The 22117-nt window shown below is 37.4% G+C and overlaps 1 protein-coding gene across 2 annotated transcripts in view; it reads right to left on the bottom strand.

The window, feature by feature from the left end:
* Window positions 1-22117, bottom strand: part of DNAH5 (dynein axonemal heavy chain 5) — a 267250-nt gene that overhangs the window by 103530 nt on the left and 141603 nt on the right. For both annotated transcript variants that reach the window (XM_023625835.2, XM_023625834.2), the window contains exons 39-47: window positions 19823-19957; window positions 18611-18718; window positions 16619-16772; window positions 11990-12136; window positions 9263-9504; window positions 6648-6824; window positions 6030-6231; window positions 5027-5169; window positions 4177-4311 (exon numbers count right to left, since the gene is read on the bottom strand). In XM_023625835.2, coding sequence (XP_023481603.2) covers window positions 4177-4311; window positions 5027-5169; window positions 6030-6231; window positions 6648-6824; window positions 9263-9504; window positions 11990-12136; window positions 16619-16772; window positions 18611-18718; window positions 19823-19957 — 1443 coding nt within the window. The remainder of the gene's footprint in view (window positions 1-4176; window positions 4312-5026; window positions 5170-6029; window positions 6232-6647; window positions 6825-9262; window positions 9505-11989; window positions 12137-16618; window positions 16773-18610; window positions 18719-19822; window positions 19958-22117) is intronic.

Here is a 22117-nt window from a genome sequence, read left to right as displayed (position 1 = left end):
TCAGATCCTGGGCGCAGACCTAGCACCACTCATCAGGCCATGCTGAGGTGGGGTCCCACACAGAGGAACTAGAAGGACCTACAAGTAGGATATACAACTACATACTGGGGGGGTTTGGGGAGAAAAAAAGAGGAAGATTGACAACAGATGTTAGCTAAGGGCCAATGTTCCTCACCAAAAGAAAAAAAGTTTGCTATGTTTAAAAGCATTATTTAAAAACAAAAAAGTAAAGTGATATCTAAAATAACATGGAAATACAATAACGCATAACTAGAAGCTAAAAATAAAACAAATGCACTAAAGTGATAAATCAGTCATTTGAATATTAATGTGGGTAAAGAAAAGCCATTGGAGGGAGGGGTATGGGTGAACTGGAAAAGCAGAGTGGAACATGCAGGGACCTGGTTTCTGGCCAGGTTCCGCTACCAAGCAACCTCGAACTCAGACAAGTACTTCAATCTCCTTCCACCTGAGTCCGTAAAACCCGACATTTTTAGAGAACTTTGCCATGAAAAAAATACTTTCACACATTATGTCTTATGGTTCTCCTATCGAACCTAGCCTTCAAACTGCGCTCTGAGGAGCCAAAAGGATTTTTCTGTAGCCCCCGGGGCCCTGCAGGAAGCAGGATGAGGCTGGAGGGGATTTCAGGAGCCTGGCTCCACTTCCACCAAGCAAATCCACGGCTCCCTGTTTTATAGCTTAGTCTTCTGCGTAAGATTTCACTTGGAAAAGTAGCTCTGAGTCTAGAAAAAATGTGGAATTTCCTTCCAGGTTCTATGATTTCTCATTTTTAAAAAACAAAACTTATTGCTACGCAACCATTTGTAAGATGATTGTCGTATTCAAAACACTTTAAGATTTTTTTAGAAGAGATCAACCTTTTCAGAAATTCTGTTAAGAAACTTTTTCTCCTTCTTACCTTTCTGTATTTAAATTTTTAAATATATGTATGGATTACTTTCAAAAATAGAAAAAAAAAGCATTAAAACAATATTTATTTGGGGAAAAAAAAATCTCTTAAAAGACTGACTGAATTCCCTTAGTCAAAAAACAAGGAGACCATATAGTTTTTGTTCAAATCACACACTTTTGATGGTGACAGGGGACGCCATTAATTATTAATCTGAGAAAATGGAAGTAAACTGGATGGTCCTGGGCAAAGAGGGACATATAGGCAGTCCTCCTACTGATGAAAGATGTGGAAGCGTCACCACGGGGAAAACAAAGGAAACCCTGATGAAAACAACCTGTCAAGCAACAGACATGTGTCCTTGACGTGTGCCATCATGGGAACCCAGGAGGGATGGACAGTATCTATTTTCTCATCTACAAGTTCAATTTGGTTTGGATCCAGACAAGTGAGAGACCAGAGACAAAGGCTCAGCTCCATCAGCCCCTGTTTAGCATGAAAATTATAGTGAGAATGTTAATTATAGCAGTTTGGCTAATTGAAAGCTTTCTAAAACTAATGAGTCTAGCTTAATAGAAAGCTCTGATGCTCAGCAGTCAACACAGGCACTAAACAGAGTAGATGATGCTATGATGCTATGATGCTTCTGAACAGAAGAGGAAATCGTGAAGTGATGATGCCACCCTCACACTGAAGGACAGGAAGGAATTGGGCTCAAGTGGTCATGAAACAGATGGCACTCTAAAGAATACAGATTTTCACGTTTTAAAAGCCTGCTTTATTATTCTTCTAATTATTCTACTTCAACACGGTACCACTTCTAGAAATTTATTATAGAGTTTATAAATTTGTATATCAACAAACAGGTTGCTTTCTAGATAATGTATGCCTTTTTCCTGAAAATTAATAAATCTCTCAGGTTACAGAGACATAGACCACAGATCTTTACCACCTTAAAGGGGTAAATATCACCATGAGTTGCTAACAAAAATACAGTGACAAGGTCTTGTCATATACTAAAGAATGGCTGGCCTTTGTCCCTGGTTCCTAGGTTGAGCCTTTAAACCCTTGGAATTTCCTAGGAATATCTTTGTTATTCATGGTGGGTCCCTCAGACCACTCAAGTCAGAAAGACTAACCGTGTTATTTGAGGGTTAGGACTTTGAACCACATATCAGCTGATCTCCTGGGAGGGGAAGGGGTATGGAGATTTAGTTAAATCATGTGGTCAATGATTCAATCACCCATGCCTATGTAATGAAACCCTAATAAAAGTTCTGGACATTGTAGTTCAAGTGAGCTCCCTGGCTGATGATGTACACTGATGTGCCTGGAGGGGAACACATTCTGAGGACACAGAAGGTTTGCATTTGGGATCATTCCAAACCTTGCTCTATGCGTCTCTTCTCTTGGCTGATCCAATTTATATCTTTTATAATAAAATCATAATCACAAGCATAGTACTTTCCTGAATTCTGTGAGTCATTATAGCAAATTATCAAAACTGAGAGGATCATAAGAACCCTTGAACTTGTAGCCAGTTGTTCAGAAGTACTGGTAGCCTGGAAACCCCTGAGCTTGTGGCTGGTTGCCAAAGAGAGGGAAGTCTTGTGGGGACTGAGTCCTTCACCTGTGAAATCTTTAGTAACTCCAGGTAGTTATCGCCAGAACTGCACTGCAGTCCTCAAGGTTTAATCCACTCTCAAGAAATGTGAACAGCTATAATCACCCAACATAATGAAAAAGAAATCACAGTCTGATTTAATGTTTTAAAATCTGCAGCCAAAAATAAAGTTATAATTATAACCTTTAAATAGGATGGCTCCTAAAGTAAAACAAACAAAAGTTTTTAGATGTAAAACAATATCAAGGGAATGTGCATAATGTTAGCATCTTGCCAGCCTAGGATAATTTAATGTGCTGCTCCCCAAACACAAAAATACCACTGCTGAGTCAGTGCAGGGCGAGGTCGACCTTCTATTCAGACCTTTCCATCAGGACACTGTGTAAATGGTACTCATCTGATAGAAGCCTAGCCGGTATTGGAAATTTCATCTCTAACAGAGGAGCATAACATAGTTGATGGTCTTATTTAGAAACTTAATCAATGGTCTTAGTTTATTGGCACTCTGCAGTTACGAATTACATTCAGTGATAAAGGTACATGATTTAGCCATGGTCTCGAGAATTTTCACTGCTCTTTGATATTTTCATTCCAACAACTAAAGAACAACAAAGTTCATCAAAAGCAAAGCTCTTTGGATTTGGATTCTCCTAAAAATTCCCCTTCTATTTTCAATTTACGAAATGTGTCTTTTGTATTAATGTATTCATGTTCTAATACAGACATCAGAGATGACTTGAAAACAACTGAAGCCTGAACTGACATGAAGGATTTTCCACCCCAGTCTTAAACAACTTAGGAACAGGAGAAAAGCAACCAGTCAGCCACTGCCAACCCAGTCATTCTTGGCAATTTCATTGACAAAAGCAATGCAAATTTGAAGGGGTTCTTTCTGATACTCCTCAGTGTATGATAGGGTAAAATCTTCAATATGCTAAGATTCTAAGATTTTCTCTCTTGTGGCAATTGACAACGAGAGCCATTGTGGAACGTTAAGTCAGGGAACAGCAAGATAAAAGTAGCAATATGGGCACCAGAGATTGGAAGAGGACTAAGAGCTGGACTGGAAGGGAGTTGGACTTCAACCAAGACCAGCTGGGAATTCCTCCATGCTAATACCTGGTGTGGAAGGATGAAGAAGTGGGTTATGTAGAGGTGGACTGGGAGAAGGAAGACAAAGGAAGAGATGTGAGAAGCTCTTGATTCAAGATACTCATTAAAGATAATTCCAACGCATCTAGTCTAAAGGCTAGAATAATAGTAACACCCACCAAAAAGCAGACAGTAAGGAAAGGAAGTAGGTTTAGGTGGGGGAAGAAATTATATTTCTTTCAGTTTTGGATTTTGCATGTTTGCAGGCTTTTCTACATGGTTATTTTAAACAGTATTGAGGGCTTTAACATCTTATATAAGCTTTTCATTTCTCCATAATTTAAGACGTTTACATATTATAATCTAACTAGGGAGGGATTCTATTGCAGTCGAATAATGGAGGTAATGGAAGACATATGTGGGGGATTTGCCCCGGCTGTGAAAGTGCAGATGGAGTTCAGCAGGCACAGCAGAATAGTAAAGAGATCTCGGCCTCCAAAGTTTACCACCAACTTGGGCTCCATGAACAGTACCAAGGAGCCAATACCTGAAACATTAGTGGAGTGGTTGCAGAAGAAAAGTTCAGACTCTTGATCATGTGGCTTTCAGGATCATATTTTGACATAAACCCTTTGATTATGACTGTTTTAGCTGTTCCTTGTTCGCCAATTAACAGCACCGCCTAAGATAGGAGTTGAGAAACAAATATAAGAAATACAATAAAACCATTGTCATGGGCTGAACTGTGTCCCCACAAAATTCATACATTGAAGCTCTAACCCCCAGTACCTCAGAATGGGACTGCATTTGGAGGTAGGCTCTTTAAAGAGGTGATTAAGTTAAAATGAGGCCATTAAGCTGGGCCCTAATTCAATCTAACTGGCATCCTTATACGATGAGGAAATATACAGACACCCAGAAACAGCAGGGATGCTCACGCACAAAAACGATGTTAGGACACAGCAAGCAGGCAGCCATCTGCAAGTCAAGGAGAGAGACCTCAGGAGAAACTAAACCTGCCAACAACCTAATCTCCCAGCCTCCAGAACCGCGGAAAAAGAAATGTCTGCTGTTTAAGCCATCCAGGCTGTGATGTTTGGTTATGGCAGCCCTAGCAAACTAATATAAAGATCCCAAAAGAAGGGTTTCTCTTTGGAAAAACAAGTCAAAATTTACTCTCAACTAATGCATGAGAAATAATTATTTAATTATGAATTAGGACTATTCAACTCTAATATTGTTACTGGGGAATAATAAAAGAGGTATACTAAATGGGGTAATAGTTTCATTTATTCTAAACAGCAACATAAAACATTCTAAAATAAATCTAAGCTGTTTCGTGTTTTCAAGTGACATTTTAAAATAGGCTATTTTTAATAAAAGTTAAAGAGCCATACCTTGCCCTGTTTAGCGATGGTTTTAATCAGAAAGTCAGTCCTCACATTGTCAACATTTGGCACCAGGAGGGAGCCATATTCTGGGGTGACATCAGATGGATACACGTACTCCTCGGTACACGTGTTCCAGTGCATCCACTTACCTGAGGTGCACAGAGAACATTTACATCTTCTTATTCCCGTTAATAATTTAACTCCTAACTGTAATGAGTAGACATCCTTGACATCTCATGAAGACAATTTTCAAACACTCCCGTAAAATAAAGATCATTACAATCAGAGATCTAAGTATTTAAGTGATAGCCCAGTCAAAATTTCCCAAGGAACTATCCAAAAGTGGTAATATTAGGAAATATCCAGAAGTGCCTTGAAATTTTCTTTTTAAATATGTAGGTTTTCAATAACACAAAGTGTGCATAAAAATTTAGAACACAGTGATAGTAGTATGTACCTGAAATCATTTTAAAATGTCTAATCTCACAAACTTTTCATTACACACTTCCTTAATTGTAAGACCAAAAAAAAGATATATAAACATTGTACATATAAGAACTTCATATATGTGTATATAAGTACTTTACATATATATGTACACGTATATAAATAAACTTAAAGAATATATGTAGCTATAAATTTATAGACACATACACATACTTGGTAAAAATATACTTCGTACTTTTATATAAATTGCTGATTATATCAAATGACTGAAATAGAAACGATTTGGGATACTTGTTCATTCATCAAAAATTCAGTACAGAATATATTTAACAAGAGGAAAATGTACATTTGAAACACAATCAACATTAGTTTTTGAAAAACAAACAATTAGCTTTCTTCACACATGAAAACTTGCAGTTTCACTTTATGGCCAGAGTGTTAATTACCATCTAGAAAAATCTATATATTTGGTGTAAATATTAGCCATTTGGAAAAACTGTCCCCACGTGTATGTATGTGTCTGTATAGCTAAGAGTGGAAGAATGGTAGCGAGGGTCCTCACCATCGGACGTGACGTAATAGTCGAACATGGTGCCGTCGGGCCCCGCGGGAGGCGGCAGGTCCAAGGTCAGCGCATCCTGCGAGCGCAGCCAGAGCTCCAGGCGGCGCCGCCCGTCCAGTTCCAGCGCGGCCCCCACGCTCCACATCAGGGAGAAGACGTACAGTCTCCCCAGGTGCTCTGGCGTGACCTCCACACCTTGCTCCTGAGCACGAAAGAAACTTTTTTTAAAATTACTTAATTTTCAAACCAAAACTTTACCTTGAGCTTTAAAGAAAATAGCAAAGATATAAAAAGGACAACAGTATTCCCGAAGACAAGACCAAGGGAAAGATGAATAACACTGGAGAACAAATACGGAACGCATTCCTAGAAATACCAAGCTGGTCTCCGAAATAAATTGAGGATGCTTATTAGATGATTACGAACCTACAACTAAATTACAAATCCACGTCTTTCTCTGTGAAAAACAGAAATGAAAAAATACAAAATATGCAGGATGCATGTTTGAAACATTCCCCCTCCCCATAGCTCTAACAGAGTTAATTTCAAATATTGTACTCTCTGCACAGTATGGCTCAGCTAATAACAGAGAAATTTCTAGAAAGTTGAGCGATTTACCTTGGTAGGGATCAGGCCTTGAAGCATGTTAATGCTTTGCATGATTACAAAGGCCTCAAGCATCTCCATCTTGTATTCTAAGTTCTGAATACTGAAGCGATACAGATCTGGAAAAGACTCCAAGTACAGCTGACGAAGAATTTCAGCTTCTTGAGGCGAGCGTTTTTTAAGAAAACCCTGTTAGTTCACAGATTAATGCACTAATTAATCTTAGAGCACACCAGGAAAATGGCCATTTTTAGACAAAACTTTTTAAAATATCAATTAACAATAATAATAATATCTAATGAGTATTACACTTGTAATGTGCCAGCCCTTGCTATAAACTCCTTCATGTATGAACTCATTTAATGTCAAAACAACTCTATGAGGTAGGAGTTATTATTATCATCCTCCTTTTACAGATGAGGAAACTGAGGCCCAAGGATTTAAGTGCCCAGGATCCCACAGCTGGTAAGTGGCAAGGCCAGAGTTCAAACCCAGAGTCTGGCTCATGTCTACACCTTCAGCTACTACACTATACCGATGCTCAGGTCTTGAAGCCACGATGGAGGAAAAGTCTTCAGCTCTTGGTTAAAATACGCTAGGAGAAAATGAGAAGGCATATATGTGGAAATAATTTTTTAAAAGAAAAAGGAATAAAAGCTGAACGGAGGACATCCATACCCAGAATTTTTAAATGGAAACAAAGAGTTACCACAATTAGTTGTTTCCTTTTATTTCTTCTAATTTAATTAATAACGAATGTAGCAAAATATCAAAGAATACTCAGGAAAATGGAGAAGTTAGTCATTTGGGAATGCCAATATGAGCAAAGTGCAAGTCAGTCATTATAAAACACCACTTGACACAAACATTTTCTTAAAGTGAGGCAAGTTCTCTTGGCAATAAGAGATCAACTCATTCTTACAGAGTCTGAACAGAAGCAATAAAATATTGACTCCAAATTACTCATCAATTCACGAATTTACCATGGTTCCATAGCAACAAAAACAAAACATAGCACTTTTGAGTTGATGGAACCAAAAAACATCATACACAGGGCCAAGTAATTACATTGACTCCCAAAAGCTGACAAATTTCCAAAAACACAACTTCTCCACTGGTCTGCCCTCCAGTAACACTCTCAGAGCTGCCTTGCACTGCTCTTAACATTTCCAACTAGGTACTTTGTGTGTCTTGCTTCCTCCTACCCATTTGCAAGGAGAAACTGCATTGTTTAAAAGCATATAGAAATATTAGGTAGGTGCAGCATTAATGTAAAGGCCTTATTCAGCTTCAACATGGACAGAATATAATAGAAGCTTATTTCATAAATAGCAAACTCTAAATACTCATTAGCTAGTACTGTAAAAGTATTGTTAAAAAGCCCCTGTGAATTTGAAGGATTTTGGGAAAAATCACATAAATACATTTTCACTTGGAGATTGCTGTGTCTGTGGTTCCCGAGCCTGAATCTACTGTGGTGCCTTAAAGACAACCACCACCCCTGTTCCTCCACCCAGAGATCCTGATTTGGTAGGACTGGGGTGTGACCCAATCATCTGTATTTTAAAGAACTGTCATTGATGATTATTTTTGCAAAGCCAGGGTTGAGAACCTTTGCTCTGTATTCTCCTTAATGGATGGATAATTTAATTGTGAAATCTGAAAATCTTTAGAAGCATTTTTAGTGACATATCCAACTATCTGTCACTATCATTTTGCTATATAATCCCCTCCTTCTTCACATCTCATACTTTGCCAAATCTAAACTCTTCTGCAACACAGAGTTGTGTAAATTCTGAAAAGATATCATTAAAAGTTAGGATGTACCCATATAGAAAGAAAAGCACAAAAATGTAATGGCAATATAAAATAAATATCTACTTTATTTGAATTATAAGTTCATAAGTTTTGGATCAAAATCATCTCCAAAAAACTTATGTAAATTAAAATAAATTTGACCAACAATGTCAAAAAAGATTTTACAGATGGCTTATCTAATAAGCATCCTGCCTTACATTATAGTATTTACTTAGTAAAATATCTATGTATACAAGGCATTTAATTATATTCTAATTATAGTCAATATACTCTAGAATATATTGGTGGTAAGAAAATAATATACCTTATTATGAATTGGAGAGAGATTATCTGAAATATTATTTCCAAGTACAAACTTAAAACTAGTATTATGACTATTGAGCATCATAAAAATTCTATATATGCAATTTTAATAAGTTGTCTTCTTTAAGTTCATATTCTAAGATGATTGCTCTCAAACTTTATTTGAATGAGTCCCTTTTAAAAATGCCATGAATCCCCAAAGTGATAAAATTAAATTTTACTTGTTCAGTCACAGTTTGGTAGGATTATTGATTCACCTAGGCTTTCTGATTACTCCACAACCCACAGGTTGGAAATCACGGGTCTAACGAGATATTAGAAGAGCATTGAAGAACCATGAGGACCGGCGGGTTTAGAGGCCCCAGAGCATTCTAGGACCTGCCAGAAACATTAGCATGAAAGGGCAGTTACACCACAGTCTGCAGCAAAATCAGCACACATGCTACATGAATGCTAAAGGATCTCTTTTCTCCTTTAATTGTACAAAAGAAAGACTCCAATCATACCTCAAGAATAGGACTCCAATCAAGGATGGAAGAACTCATGAAAACCATCCCATTTCTTGAGACTGTAGCAGGCGAAGCATTGTCAATGTTATGAGGTTCGAAAACGATCTTGCAGTTTGGAGCCATGGGAATCCGATCGCCATTGGCAAGGGTTAGAGTTTTGTTATCATCCAAAACGGAATTCAGATTTTCAATCCAGATGGCATCTACTGGACCATCAAGAACTATCCAGATATGTTCCCCTAGAATATCCCACCAAAGGTGGGGGAAAGCATACGTTGACATATACGCATATATACATAACTACTAAGCTTGAAGAAGTACTATAATTTGATGCAGTTTTTCATAATTTTAAATATAGCTTTGATCTAAACGATTATCTCATTTTATCACACAGGACTTTTCCAGTTCTTTATATAGTAGTTGTTTAAAGCCCATAAACAAGGCAAAAAGTCATTTGTCAGTTGAAAAAATATTCATTGAGCACCTTCTATGGATTAGCACTGTTCAAGGGTCTGGGAATATTGTGGAACATAAGACAATGTCCTGCCTTCACAGAGCTTACATTCTAAGGGGTAGAGATGATAAACCAACAAGCAAAGAAATACATAAAATAAGAAAATTTAAGCAGGATAAGAGGATGAGGCATTGTTTTAGAAAAGGTGGTCAATGAAATATTTCAGGAGGAGAATGAAGTGACATAAAAATCTAGAGGTAGAATTCTCCAGGCAGTGGGAATAGCAAGTGCAAAGGTCCTGAAATGGGTACAAGCTTAGGGTGATGATGTTCCACGAACAGCAAGAAGTTGAGCCAGGTTAGCGAGAAGAGGGGAAGGAGGAGAGGGATGTGAGTGATAGAAGGATAGGTGGGGTGAGACAGGCAGAGCCTTGGAATCAATTCTGGTTTGCACATGTAAGTTTGAGATATCCAATAGAGATCCCATAGGGCTGTTGAGTTGGCAATTCAAGGGAGAGGTCAGGGCTGGGGATTAAAACACAGAAACCATCCGTTAAGAGACGGCATTTAACACTATGGACCGGGTGAGTTTCCTCTAGATAATAAGGGCAGATAGAGATAGGAGGTCTGAGGACAGAGCCATTTCAACATTTGGATTTCTGGTAGACTTCTTGCAGGGCCTCCTCTGCTGGCTCCTCCCTCCGGATTACCTCTCCATGAAGGAGGAGGAGGAGAGACACCAAGTAAGACATCCCTGAATCCAAGTGACAGGAGACTTTCAAGAAGGGGAAGGATCAACTGAGCCAGATGCTGCTGATAGAGGGTCTCGACTGAGAACTGACAATTTGTACTTGACAAGCTGGAGGTCACGTGTCCTTAAGACAGCAGTTTGGGGAAGGGAATCTGACGGGAATCACTTAAGGAGGTAAATCACTTTGGAGGTAACAAGCAGCACAAACACTGGCAGAATTCTCAACAGGAATGCCCCTGTAAATTCAGGTATTCAGTTTAATAGTTCTTCTTAATTTCTTAACTACTAGTTTCTCTTATTCACCAACGCCATGACCAAGGTTGTGGCTCTAATTTTTATTTACTGTGTAACAACTGTGGAATATTCTATGTCAAATAAACTGCTTTCAAAATCCTAATTATACTCATTTGACTCGAATTTTAAGTAAAATGATGATCTAATCATCGAGACCCTTTAAAAGAAAAAGCCTATGCTGCCTTTTTGAAGGAGGAAAAAAACCACCTCTCTGAGCTCGTATTCCTTGAGGTAACATTTGGGCACTGGATCTGTGTTTACAAAAGACTACTGGAATAAATTATAAACAAAATTTGATTTCCGTAAAACAACAACAATTTCTAACACGAGCATGCTCTAGAAATTAAGCATTTTCATTTCTCTTTGGACAATCGATGTTAGGTTGATCAGCCACATTCCCTAAGTGAGAACCTCAGTGGCACCACCTTCAACATTTTTCAGTAGAACATTGTTGCCCAAAGCATAGACTCAGAAAGTGATATCACAAACATCTTGTCCTCCTATATTCTCTCTCTCTGCAATTGCATTCACTGTTCCTGTCTCCTATTCATTCGGGAGTCAGAAAACACGATGAGAGGAGAGATATTACCACCTCTTCCATCTGAGCTTATATTCTGGGAATGTTGGGTTGAATTTACAGAGCCCATAACTGAAAGAATATTCAGCATGAACCACTAGCCCTTAACAGGTTTGTTTACACAACCACCAAACACCAGTGTACATCTAAACAGAATAATTTGTTAGTTCAATATAGACTTCATTTTTGATATACACAATTTTCTTCCCAAAAAAGCCCATTTCCTCCTGTGATTTTATCTTGGAATCAGTTTTCTAAAAATAGGCTGTACTTAACTAAGAGTAACATTTTAAAAATATTCAGTGAAAATAGTTATGGTAAAGTCACTTTATTCAATACTATCAATTTTCCTTTACAGATTTTCCTATCTATTTTATTCTAAGATATCACAGGGATACAGAAATGTTTTTTTCAAAAGGAAAATAATTCCCCTTGTAAGAAAGAACAAAAGGGAGAGGAGAGGGAGATTTTAAATACACTAATCAATAATTTCAGTATTTTAACATTCACAAATATACTGATTTATGGCTTCTTGGTCTTGGCTAAGATATTATATGGAGAATACAGTTGTTCCACTAATTCTAAATAGTCACCAAGGATTTTATTTAGAAGGACATGTCAAAAATAACACTTGTAATTTATCTTCTACCTTTCTTAGCCCTCAATGTTTTCCTCCAAAGAGTAGAAAATATTCCATCAGTCCAGTCGTTCGTGGCCACGTCGAGCCGACCAAACATCTGTGGGGCCGTAATTGCTTTGGGATTCATCCTCATCTCTCGGTGTGGTTTTCCACAATCTATGCCAAGTAAATCCAAATTTTAAACAACTCAGATGTAGAGTGAACCATCATTAGGCAACATTGCACTAATTTGCGGTGTACTGTCAGCAGGCATTCAAAATATGAAAAATGCAAAATTACATTGAAAATATAAATGTCTTACTGCATTCCAAATTATCATAATTAGCCTCATTAGATTTTATTGACTAGAGCACTTTTGTTTTTATCTTCTGTAAAAGAAAATTACATGTTACGTAAGGGGAGAAAAAGGCTACCATGTTGGAATTGACAAAGAAATTAATGTAATGTGGAAGTTCTTCAAATTTCACAGCTCAAAAGTCTTTTGGTTTATAGTGTCCACAATTAAATCTTGTATCTCAAATTTCACCTAAAAGATGCCTTCTTCTCTCCATTATCAGCTTTGATTTGCTGAGACGTGTTCTTGTTACTTTGGAAAAAATATGCTAAACTAATGTTGCAGAAATCAAGGACTTAGCTTTTGTGGCCAACCTCAGGAAAGGTATTCAAATCGTTCAAACCCTAAAACTACTCTTAAATGGGCTGGATGCTTGTATGTAAGGGACTGTGATTAATCAGCAGAAAAGTGAAAAATAAGGTTTAAAGTATAAAACCATAAAAATATAAAATGAAATAAAAATCAACAACCACAAGCACACATAGACATATGTGCACATTAGAAAAGGTGCTACATTAAAACCCGTTTAGAAAATTGACCATAGTTCTCTGTTTTCAAAATTGCAGAAAGAATCGGGGTAATCACTTGCAAGATTTTATGGTACTGAAGCTCAACTTTGTCACAATTCAGCTTTTACAATAAATGATACCCATAAGACTGACATTTTTCCATTTAATCACACTTTACAAAAGGCCAGAAATTCTTAAAGTGTATGACAGTATCGTAGGTGAAGACTAGACTTGGTCTGTTGCCCATACAAGAGAAACTATCAACTTATTTCCTTATGGTAGTGGGTAGAATTGTATTATTTTCACTTAAAATGCCTTTATATTTTTATAAGAGCACTTTGAGAAAAAAATGCTTGATTAGGCCTTTCTTGACTGTTCTGATCACTCCTCCTTCATGCACTCTGTTCTAGAGTAGATACCCTTTTCTGGCTTCGCCTCCTTATAGACTCTATGCTGCCCCTCCTATCCTGCAGACGAGTCTCTACCTGGCCACCAAATGGTCTTCCACACACAGGGTTGATCACACCATGCCCCAGCTCCATGGCTTCCCATCACCTACAGAATAAAATCTAAGTATTTAGTGTGACTCACAAAGCTCCCCATGCCAAGCCTACTGCATTAATTTGAATTCCCCCTGAAAGCAAAGCCTGAAGCAAGGAAGTGGGTGCTGGGAGTTCGGAGTGAGAGGAAAGAGAGCGAGACAGGAAAAGAGAGAAAGCCAATAATGGGCTCATTGGTGAGCTGGTCACAGATGAAATGTCCCTCTAATAGATAGGAGGAGGTGGGACATTTGCCTTCAACTCTTCTCCTCCATTGGCTGAGGGTATGGCTGCCTCAGGGGCATTAATTCCCCCCCAACCCCTACATCCAGGCTGAGCCAGTTCCCTAGCCTCAAGGAAAGTTATAAGGCTGAAAAACTGGGCAACATCACTGGGAGTTTGGTGGAGAAACTGACCAACAGCTGCATCTGTAGCAGAGGAGGGCCAAAGGGATGTGGCACTGGGCACCAAGAGCATCTGCTACACATCTTTATCTCCCCCACTCCCACCCCACACACAAATTACATTTCATCCATGCCAAAGCACTTCCCTGGGTATGTCATGCTCTCTCCAGTCCCTGCACAGCCTCCTTGTTCTGCTAAGAATGCCTTTCATCCATCTGCTACCCAACCCTCAAACCTTAACTCAAGTAGCACCTGCTCTGTAAGCCTTTCTATAATTCCTTAGAAAAGTTTCTGATCTCCTTTGCCTCTGCTCACCGCATAATTGTCCAAATCTCCTCATAGCAATTCCACGTTGATTTATAATCATCAGTGTCACTCTGCTACAGTGTAAGCTCCTTGAACACATGACCATTTTGTTTCATGCCTCCTTTCCCATTTCTAGTACAGAACCTAGCAGAACCCCAAAGTAAAGAACATCAAAGATATTTGGTGAACAAATATATGATGAATAAGAGAACAAATAACATCGATGGATCTAGTAGAAGTTCAACTCAATTACTTTCTCCTCTTTTGGATAATTAAAGTTTCACCAAAAAATAATGTTTCACTTAAGATAACAAATGTTTGCTCTACATACTAAAACCAAGAACAGGTTAATAAACAGCAAATAGTCTAATGATTAATTCATCTTTGCAACGAACTTCTCCAAAACCAGTGAGGCCATATGGATTACATAATTTAAACATGTCATATATAATGTATCTATATTGTTTAATATTTAGCACTCATTTTGTTCAAGTGCCAGGTGCATTTGTAGTTTATTGTTAACAGAAGGCAGCTACATAACAACAACAAAAGTATTGTTAGGCATAATTTGAGAGGAGAATACATCATTTTAAAGCTACGCAAAAATCCCCAAACAGAATCTTAACAGCACACATGAAAACCTCATGGTAGGTCTTGCAGGTGTGAGCTCTCAGTTTTGGCAAAGGCAGGTGACAGCTGAGCACAATCCTGTCTCAGTGAGAAGACCCCCAGTGGAGTCCTGATGTACAGAATTCACTTCATCCCACAGCTGAGGAAACTGAGACTAAATCCAGGACCCTAGAGCAAACATAGACAATTTCCAGCAACCACCAACTCAGTATCAGTGCACCCGGGCTCCATGAGCTGACTGGAAACCCAGCCAGGCACCTTTTCCTGTGGGACCATGTAGGATGCATTCCAAAAGCCAAAGGTCTGTGAAATTTTGGAACTCAACTCTTCCATGGCTAAGGAATTTTAGGAAGAGAGTCATCAATGTCCCATTATCCCTGGATGACCTCAAGCTAGGGACTTAGATGTAAGGCTTAGGGACATCTGGAAATTAAATGCATTTATTTAACTTCACCATAAAAATATCTGATTCCGGGCAGGAAATTAGTTTATGATTAGGATGATTTTAAATGCCTAGATTTTTTTTTTTTTTTTTTTTGAGAAAGATTAGCCCTGAGGTAACATCTGCCACCAATCCTCCTCTTTTTACTGAGGAAGACTGGCCCTGAGCTAACATCCGTGCCCATCTTCCTCTGCTTTATATGTGGGATGACTACCACAGCATGGCTTGCCAAGCGGTGCCATGTCCACACCCGGGATCTGAACCGGCAAACCCCGGGCCGCCGAAGCGGAATGTGCAAACTTAACTGCTGCGCCACCAGGCCGTCAATGCCTAGATTTTTAAGAGTTGGGATTGCAATTAATTTTTATTTATTGAGAGGTTGTTGCATGTTCTATTAAATCATTATTGGGAAACTGCACGGTATATTGGGAAAAGTCTGGGTTTTTCATTAGTGGACCTTGACCTTAATTCTGAGTCCCATCACTTACCATCTTTGCAACCATGAACATTTCTGAATTTGAGCCTTGACTTTTTGGTACAAAGTGGGAAAAATAACAGCCGCATTTCAAGATCATTATGAAAAGTAAATGACATAACATATGTAAAATATAACACAGCTCATAAAGTCATTTAAAAAAATCTCCTTCCTGCAACATTATTCACAAAAACCAAGATATAGAACAACCTTAGTGTCCATCAACAGGTGAAAGGATAAAGATGTGGCATATACATATATATATGCATGTATGTATATATATACACACACACACAAAGGAATATTATGCAGTCATGAGAAAGAAGGACGTTCTGCCATTTGTGACAACATAGATGAACTTTGAGGGCATTATGCTAAGTGAAAGAAGTCAGACAGAGAAAGACAAACACTATATGATATCACTTATATGTGGAATCTAAAAAAAAATCAAACTCAGAGAAACAGATTGTAGAAGGGTGGTTACCAGAGATTCGGGGATTGGAGAAATGAGGAGATATTGAACAAAGGGTACAAACTTCCAGCTATAACATTAACAAGTTTGGGGATCTAATGTACAACATGGTGATTATAGCTATTAATACTGTAGCAGATACTTGAACGCTGGTAAGAGAGTAGATCTTAAATGTTCTCACCACAAAAAAGAAATGGTAACCATGTGACAGGATGGAGGTGGTAGCCAATGCAAGGTAGTAATCATTTTGCAACATATAAATGTTTCAAATCAATACGTTGTACACATTAAACTTACACAATGTTAAGTGTCAATTATATCTCAATAAAGCTAAAAAGAATGTTATTCCGTCTGGTCCATTAATGTAATATGTTATCTCTAAAATGTACCCAATAATCAGTAAAGCAACATTTCCTGCTATAAAAATATATTAATGTATCTACCATTGTGTCCCTTTTTGGGGCATTCGCATGTGTCATAACTATTTAAATGTGTCACCAGAGCAACGCAGCTTGGCTGCCCCTTACCTGTCATGGCTTTCATCAAGGTGTGGATGCAGGTGGTCTTCCCTGCTCCACTGGGCCCCAGGGTCATCACCCCATGCCGCACTCTCTGTGTTTCAAACAGCTGGATGACTTTCAATTTCCAAGGAGGATGGTTGACTAAACCAGCTTCTTCAACCTGAAAACATAACACAACCCCCACGTTAGGCCACATCAATGGCGATCTGGACTTAGCATTTGCTCACAATAAGCATAGACATGGAGTGAAGGATAGAGGGATGGGGAGCTGGTGTTTAACAGGTAAGGAGTTTGAACTCGCAAAGATGAAAAAAGTTCTAAAGATGGCTGCTAGTGATGTTTGCACAATAATGTGGATATACTTAATGTCACTAAACTGTACACTTAAAAATGGCTAAAATGGTAAATTTTATATTATGTATTTTACCACAATAAAACAAATTGCAAAAATATACATATATACATAGACAAAAGGCAGGCTGAACATAATCAAAATGGTATCCCAAGCTAACAAGAAATATCTGCATTTGTCTTTGGGAATTAAATACATTTACATTAACATTCTGTGGAATCTATGTCTTAGAAGCAACTTAAGAATAAAGGCTCAAATATCAAAATGTATTTTAAATGTTTAATTTAAAAGATATTGAATAATGGAAAAATTTGTAGCATACTACAAATTGACTGAAATTTCATATAGACTTCAAGCTGTCTTAATAAATCTGGGTAGTTTTTATCTATCAAACATATATATGGAAGTTACTCTGCCAAACACTATTCCAAGTTTCATCTTCATAACAACACCCTGTGATTGGTACTATTGATGTCTTCATTTTACAGATAAGGAAACTGAGGCATAGAGAGACTAAACAATATACCCAAGATTATTACTTGTAAAGTTATGGAGTAGATCTGAGCCCAAGAAATTCGACTCCATGGTCCATGTTCTTAGCCATCATGCTATAGTTAAATCCACTCTAAATGACACTTTTATTTTTACTTGAATAATTTTTGGATAATAATCATGTATTTATGTAATTATGCTATGTATTTGCTTTTCAGATTTTTCATATGCTACAAACTACTAATGTAGGTCACCTTATCAATTACTTTATACTTAACTTTTTAGGAAATGCTGCAATTAATTTGGCCATATGATGAAGAAACCACTTGCAAAAGGAATTATCAATCTTACCTGATTAGAAGATCAAGACTTTTAAATACTGACTTTGTAAAAGAAAAATATCCATTAAATAATACCATAGTGGATTTTTATTACAAATATCTGCAAGGAATTGAAATGCATTTTATAAATATGAGCTAATCACCACTTCTATACAACTTTTTTTCCCAAACTCTTGTTCCTAGGAAAGGAAATTGAGGCACAAGAATACATGCTTCATTTCCGCTCCTAGGAAGACTATAACAAGTTAAAACTGCACCAAGGATCATGGGAAATCCAGACACCTAATGATCCATATAGCGTGGTTGATTCCCCAAAACTCAAGGAAGAAACAAGTGATCCTGGGCCTGGGGAAAAAGTAGGACAGCTGAGATCACTGCAAATGACACTCATAGGCAGGAGTCCAGAGGTCAAAGCAATGTGGCAAACACCAGGGCCCCAGATGTGATATATATATGGAATACCACTTAGTCATGAAAAAGAGGAAATTGTGCCATTTGTGACAATATGCATGGACCTTGAGGGTATTAGGCTAAGTGAGGTAAGTCAGATGGAGACAGACAATTACAGTAGGATTTCATTCACATGTGGAAGATAAACAAACAAACATATAGATATGGAGAACAGATTAGTGGTTACCAGAGGGAAAGGAGGCAGAGGAGGGCAAGAGGGCAAAGGAGAAGATGTGTATGGTGAGAGATGGAAACTAGACTTTTGGCGGTGTGACCTCTATAAAACAAATAAATACATTTTTAAAAATAAAATAAATTCAGATGAAAGAGACCCAGCACCTGACGCCCTGTGAAACACATTACCTGCCTACTAATTGCCACTTCTAGTTCAGGGTATCCTGCTTTATCCAGGAGAATATTTGGGAAGAGATCTTCAATCAAACTCAGAAATAAAGGTTCATCCTCATCAATCTGAAAAAGAAGAGAAAGGGAAATCAAACCAACTATTTTGGCACAAAAATAGCAACGTATAAACTGAAAATGCATAATACAGCCCTGATTACTTTATCATAAGCATTAACATATAAAATATCAACATCATTGAAGTTGAAGAATATTTTCATCATGTTTCCAATAAATTAAAAATTATTTAGGGGCCGACCCAGTGGCACAGTGGTGAAGTGCACGGGCTCTGCTTTGGCAGCCTGGGGTTTGCCAGTTCCAATCCCAGGCATGGACCTACATTCTGCTCATCGGGCCATGCTGTGGTGACCTCCCACATATAAAAAGGGGGGAGATTGGCACAGACGTTAGCTCAGCAACAATCTTCTTCAAGCAAAAAGAGGAAGATTGGCAACAGATGTTAGTTCAGAGCCAATCTTCCTCACACACACACAAAAAAAATTATTTAAAAAAAAAGAAGGGGAGGAAAAGAAGGAAAAAGAGAAAACAAAAAGGACAGAAATGGAAGGAAAGAAAATATTGCCTACATGACAACCTTTCCATAAAATAACCAGTTTTGGGAGTTACTACGTAGCCTACAATTTCTAATTTAAAGTAAAAAGAATTTTTAAATGAGAGATAGTAACAAATTCATGAATTGGAATTTGGTTCATAATTTTATTTTGCAATAAAAATATATCATTGTGTCATCCTGTACATAGATCTACTGATATTGGACAACTGATTATCAGTCTCTACTGAGAAAGGAAAGAGTATGAAATTATTACATGCTTTTAACATTTACATACAATTTCCTGCCAAGCTTTACACACTTTAAAGAAGGTGAGATTTTAGCTCTAAAACACAAAAATGATTCAAGGATTTGGAAACTTAACATGTAGATTTTTAAAAACCCATTTCAATTCTGTTGGAATAGGCATATGTTAAACCAGATATGAGTCACCATAAAAATAACTTCTGAAAAAGTGTAATTTAAAATTATGCTCTCCAGCACTTTGTCTGATAATTAAGCATTTTAAATGTGTTTTAAATAAGTATTTCTAAAGCTCATTTGTGCTTGGTTAGTTGAACTGATATTAAAGTGGGTGGAACATTTCCATCTGTGAATCCTACCAGTTTAGAAAGATTCATGTCTCGTAGTACGCGCATGACAATCGTGGATTCTGTATCTGTGGGGTTGGCTCTTTTTGCTGCTCCCAATGTTCTCAGAACTGACAGAATGTTACGCAGACCAAAGTCATAATGAACCTGAAGAATTTAAGGTACAGCAGGCTTATTTTCAATATTAACTTACCTATGGACACTACGCATATTTGACAGAGGACCTATTCTCAATAATAAATAAATGCTGACTTTTCTTTAGAAAACTTGTACAGTTAGCGGAGCAATACATCTTTTTATCAGTATTTTTTTGAGCAAATAGAGAATGTCCAAAAGAGTCTTCTCATGTACCATCATTAATTTAAGCCCTTAGATCCAAACTAATAGGAATACCTTGAAGACAGAGAAAAAGGAATACATTTCCTCTCGAAGTATACACACCCCCTTGAGACTCTTCTTAGTCAATCATTCATTCATAAGAAAATTTCCTCATGTTCATAAAGCTATAACTCTGAACCAGAATTAAACTGAAATCTCGCTCATGACATATACAGATATACAGATAGACAAGTAAAAAGACAGGGGTATTGAGGTGGAAGAAAAGTAGCTACATTCCAGGATTACCTAGAAGAGGGAAGAATAAGGACAAATCAGAAAACCAAGCCCTAGCTTTGTCATTTCCTTGAGATATATATATATATATATATATATATATATATATATATATAAAAGCTCAATCACGCCAAATTTCAGCACCTATAAAGTGAATAATTCAAATAATTCAATTATCCAACCACCATGGAAAACAGTATGGCAGTTCCTCAAAAAATTAAAAATAGAACAACCATATGATCCAGCAATTCCACTTCTGGGTATATATCCAAAAGAATTGAAAGCAGGGTCTCAAAGAGATAATTTGCACACCCATGTTCATAGAAACACTATTCCCAATAGCCAAGAGGTCAAAGCAACCCAAATGCCCACTGACAGATGAATCTAAAAACAAAATGTGGCATATACCTATAACGGAATGTTATCCAGCCATAAAAAGGAAGCAAATCCTGTCACGTGCTACACCATGGATGAACCTTGAGGACACTATGCCAATTAAAATAAGCCAGTCACAAAAAGACAAATACTACATGATCCACTTATATGAGGTATCTAAAGCAGTCAAATGCATAGACATGGAAAGTTGAATGATAGCTAGCAGGGGCTGAGGGCAAAAGGAAAGAGAGGAGTTGTTGAATAATGGATACAGAGTTTCAGTTTTGCTGGATGAGAAAGTTATGGAGATCTATTTCACAGCATTGTGAATATACTTAACATTACTGAACTGTATGCTTAAAAATGGTTAGGATGGTAAATTTAAAGTTATGTATTTTTTACCAGAATAAAAAAAAAATGCCTATAGAAAAAAACTGCTAAGGTTATTGGGAGCAGTATACATCACCTAATACTGATCATTTGGAGGATGGAGCACATAAAAATATTCAGATTGAGTGCCTGCCCTCAAGGAGTTTAAATTCTAACGGAGGTAATAAAACAAAAATGTGAGCAAACTTGCATAAAAGTAACAATGACTTGAAAGCGCTAGTGGGTAAAATTAATTCAGGAAAACGTATTGAAATTGGACTCAGTTAAATCTGTGGGCATGAAGTGCAATTCACAGAATGTTCACCAAGAGATCAGCATGGGGCCAATTGTCTCGTATGCATTGACTCATCTCATTTCACAGTGATTTTGTGAACAAGGGCTGTGGGAGGGAAGAAGTAGAAATGAAATACCAGAGAAAATGGGGACATGGGGAGTTTTTCTACATGCAAGAGACAGCATGGAAAAATATTTCTTTGACAGAGGAAAAGAGAAGGATGAGTGAGTAAAGGCTGCAGTAAGCAGAAGAAGCCAAAAATGTTTTGAGTGGGAATGTAATTTAGTTGAAACTATGGGTAAAAAAAAAAATCTATATTCAAAGAAGTTTGGAATGGAGGCCAGAGTGAGGAGAGGGATCAAAGAGTTATATATGTTAGGAGGTTTTGTTCATGTTATATTTTTATGTTATTGCAATGTATTATCATTTAGCATATCAATTAGTAATTTTTACTTATATGTTCTAGACATTTCTAGCATGATCCCTGTCTCCTGGTGTTTGTGCCCTTGTATGAACTTTTCCTCTTAAGGACCTGTAATTTGCTTCTAACAAATAGAATACAGTAAAGATGATCGACTGTATCTGATTACATGTACGTGATTATGTGGTCACATTACATTAGATTTGTGATGGTTAATTTTATGTGTCAACTTGAC

Source organism: Equus caballus, chromosome 21, assembly GCF_041296265.1.
Source record: "Equus caballus isolate H_3958 breed thoroughbred chromosome 21, TB-T2T, whole genome shotgun sequence".
Lineage (NCBI taxonomy): Eukaryota > Metazoa > Chordata > Mammalia > Perissodactyla > Equidae > Equus > Equus caballus.
This window is presented reverse-complemented; position numbering and strand designations above follow the sequence as displayed.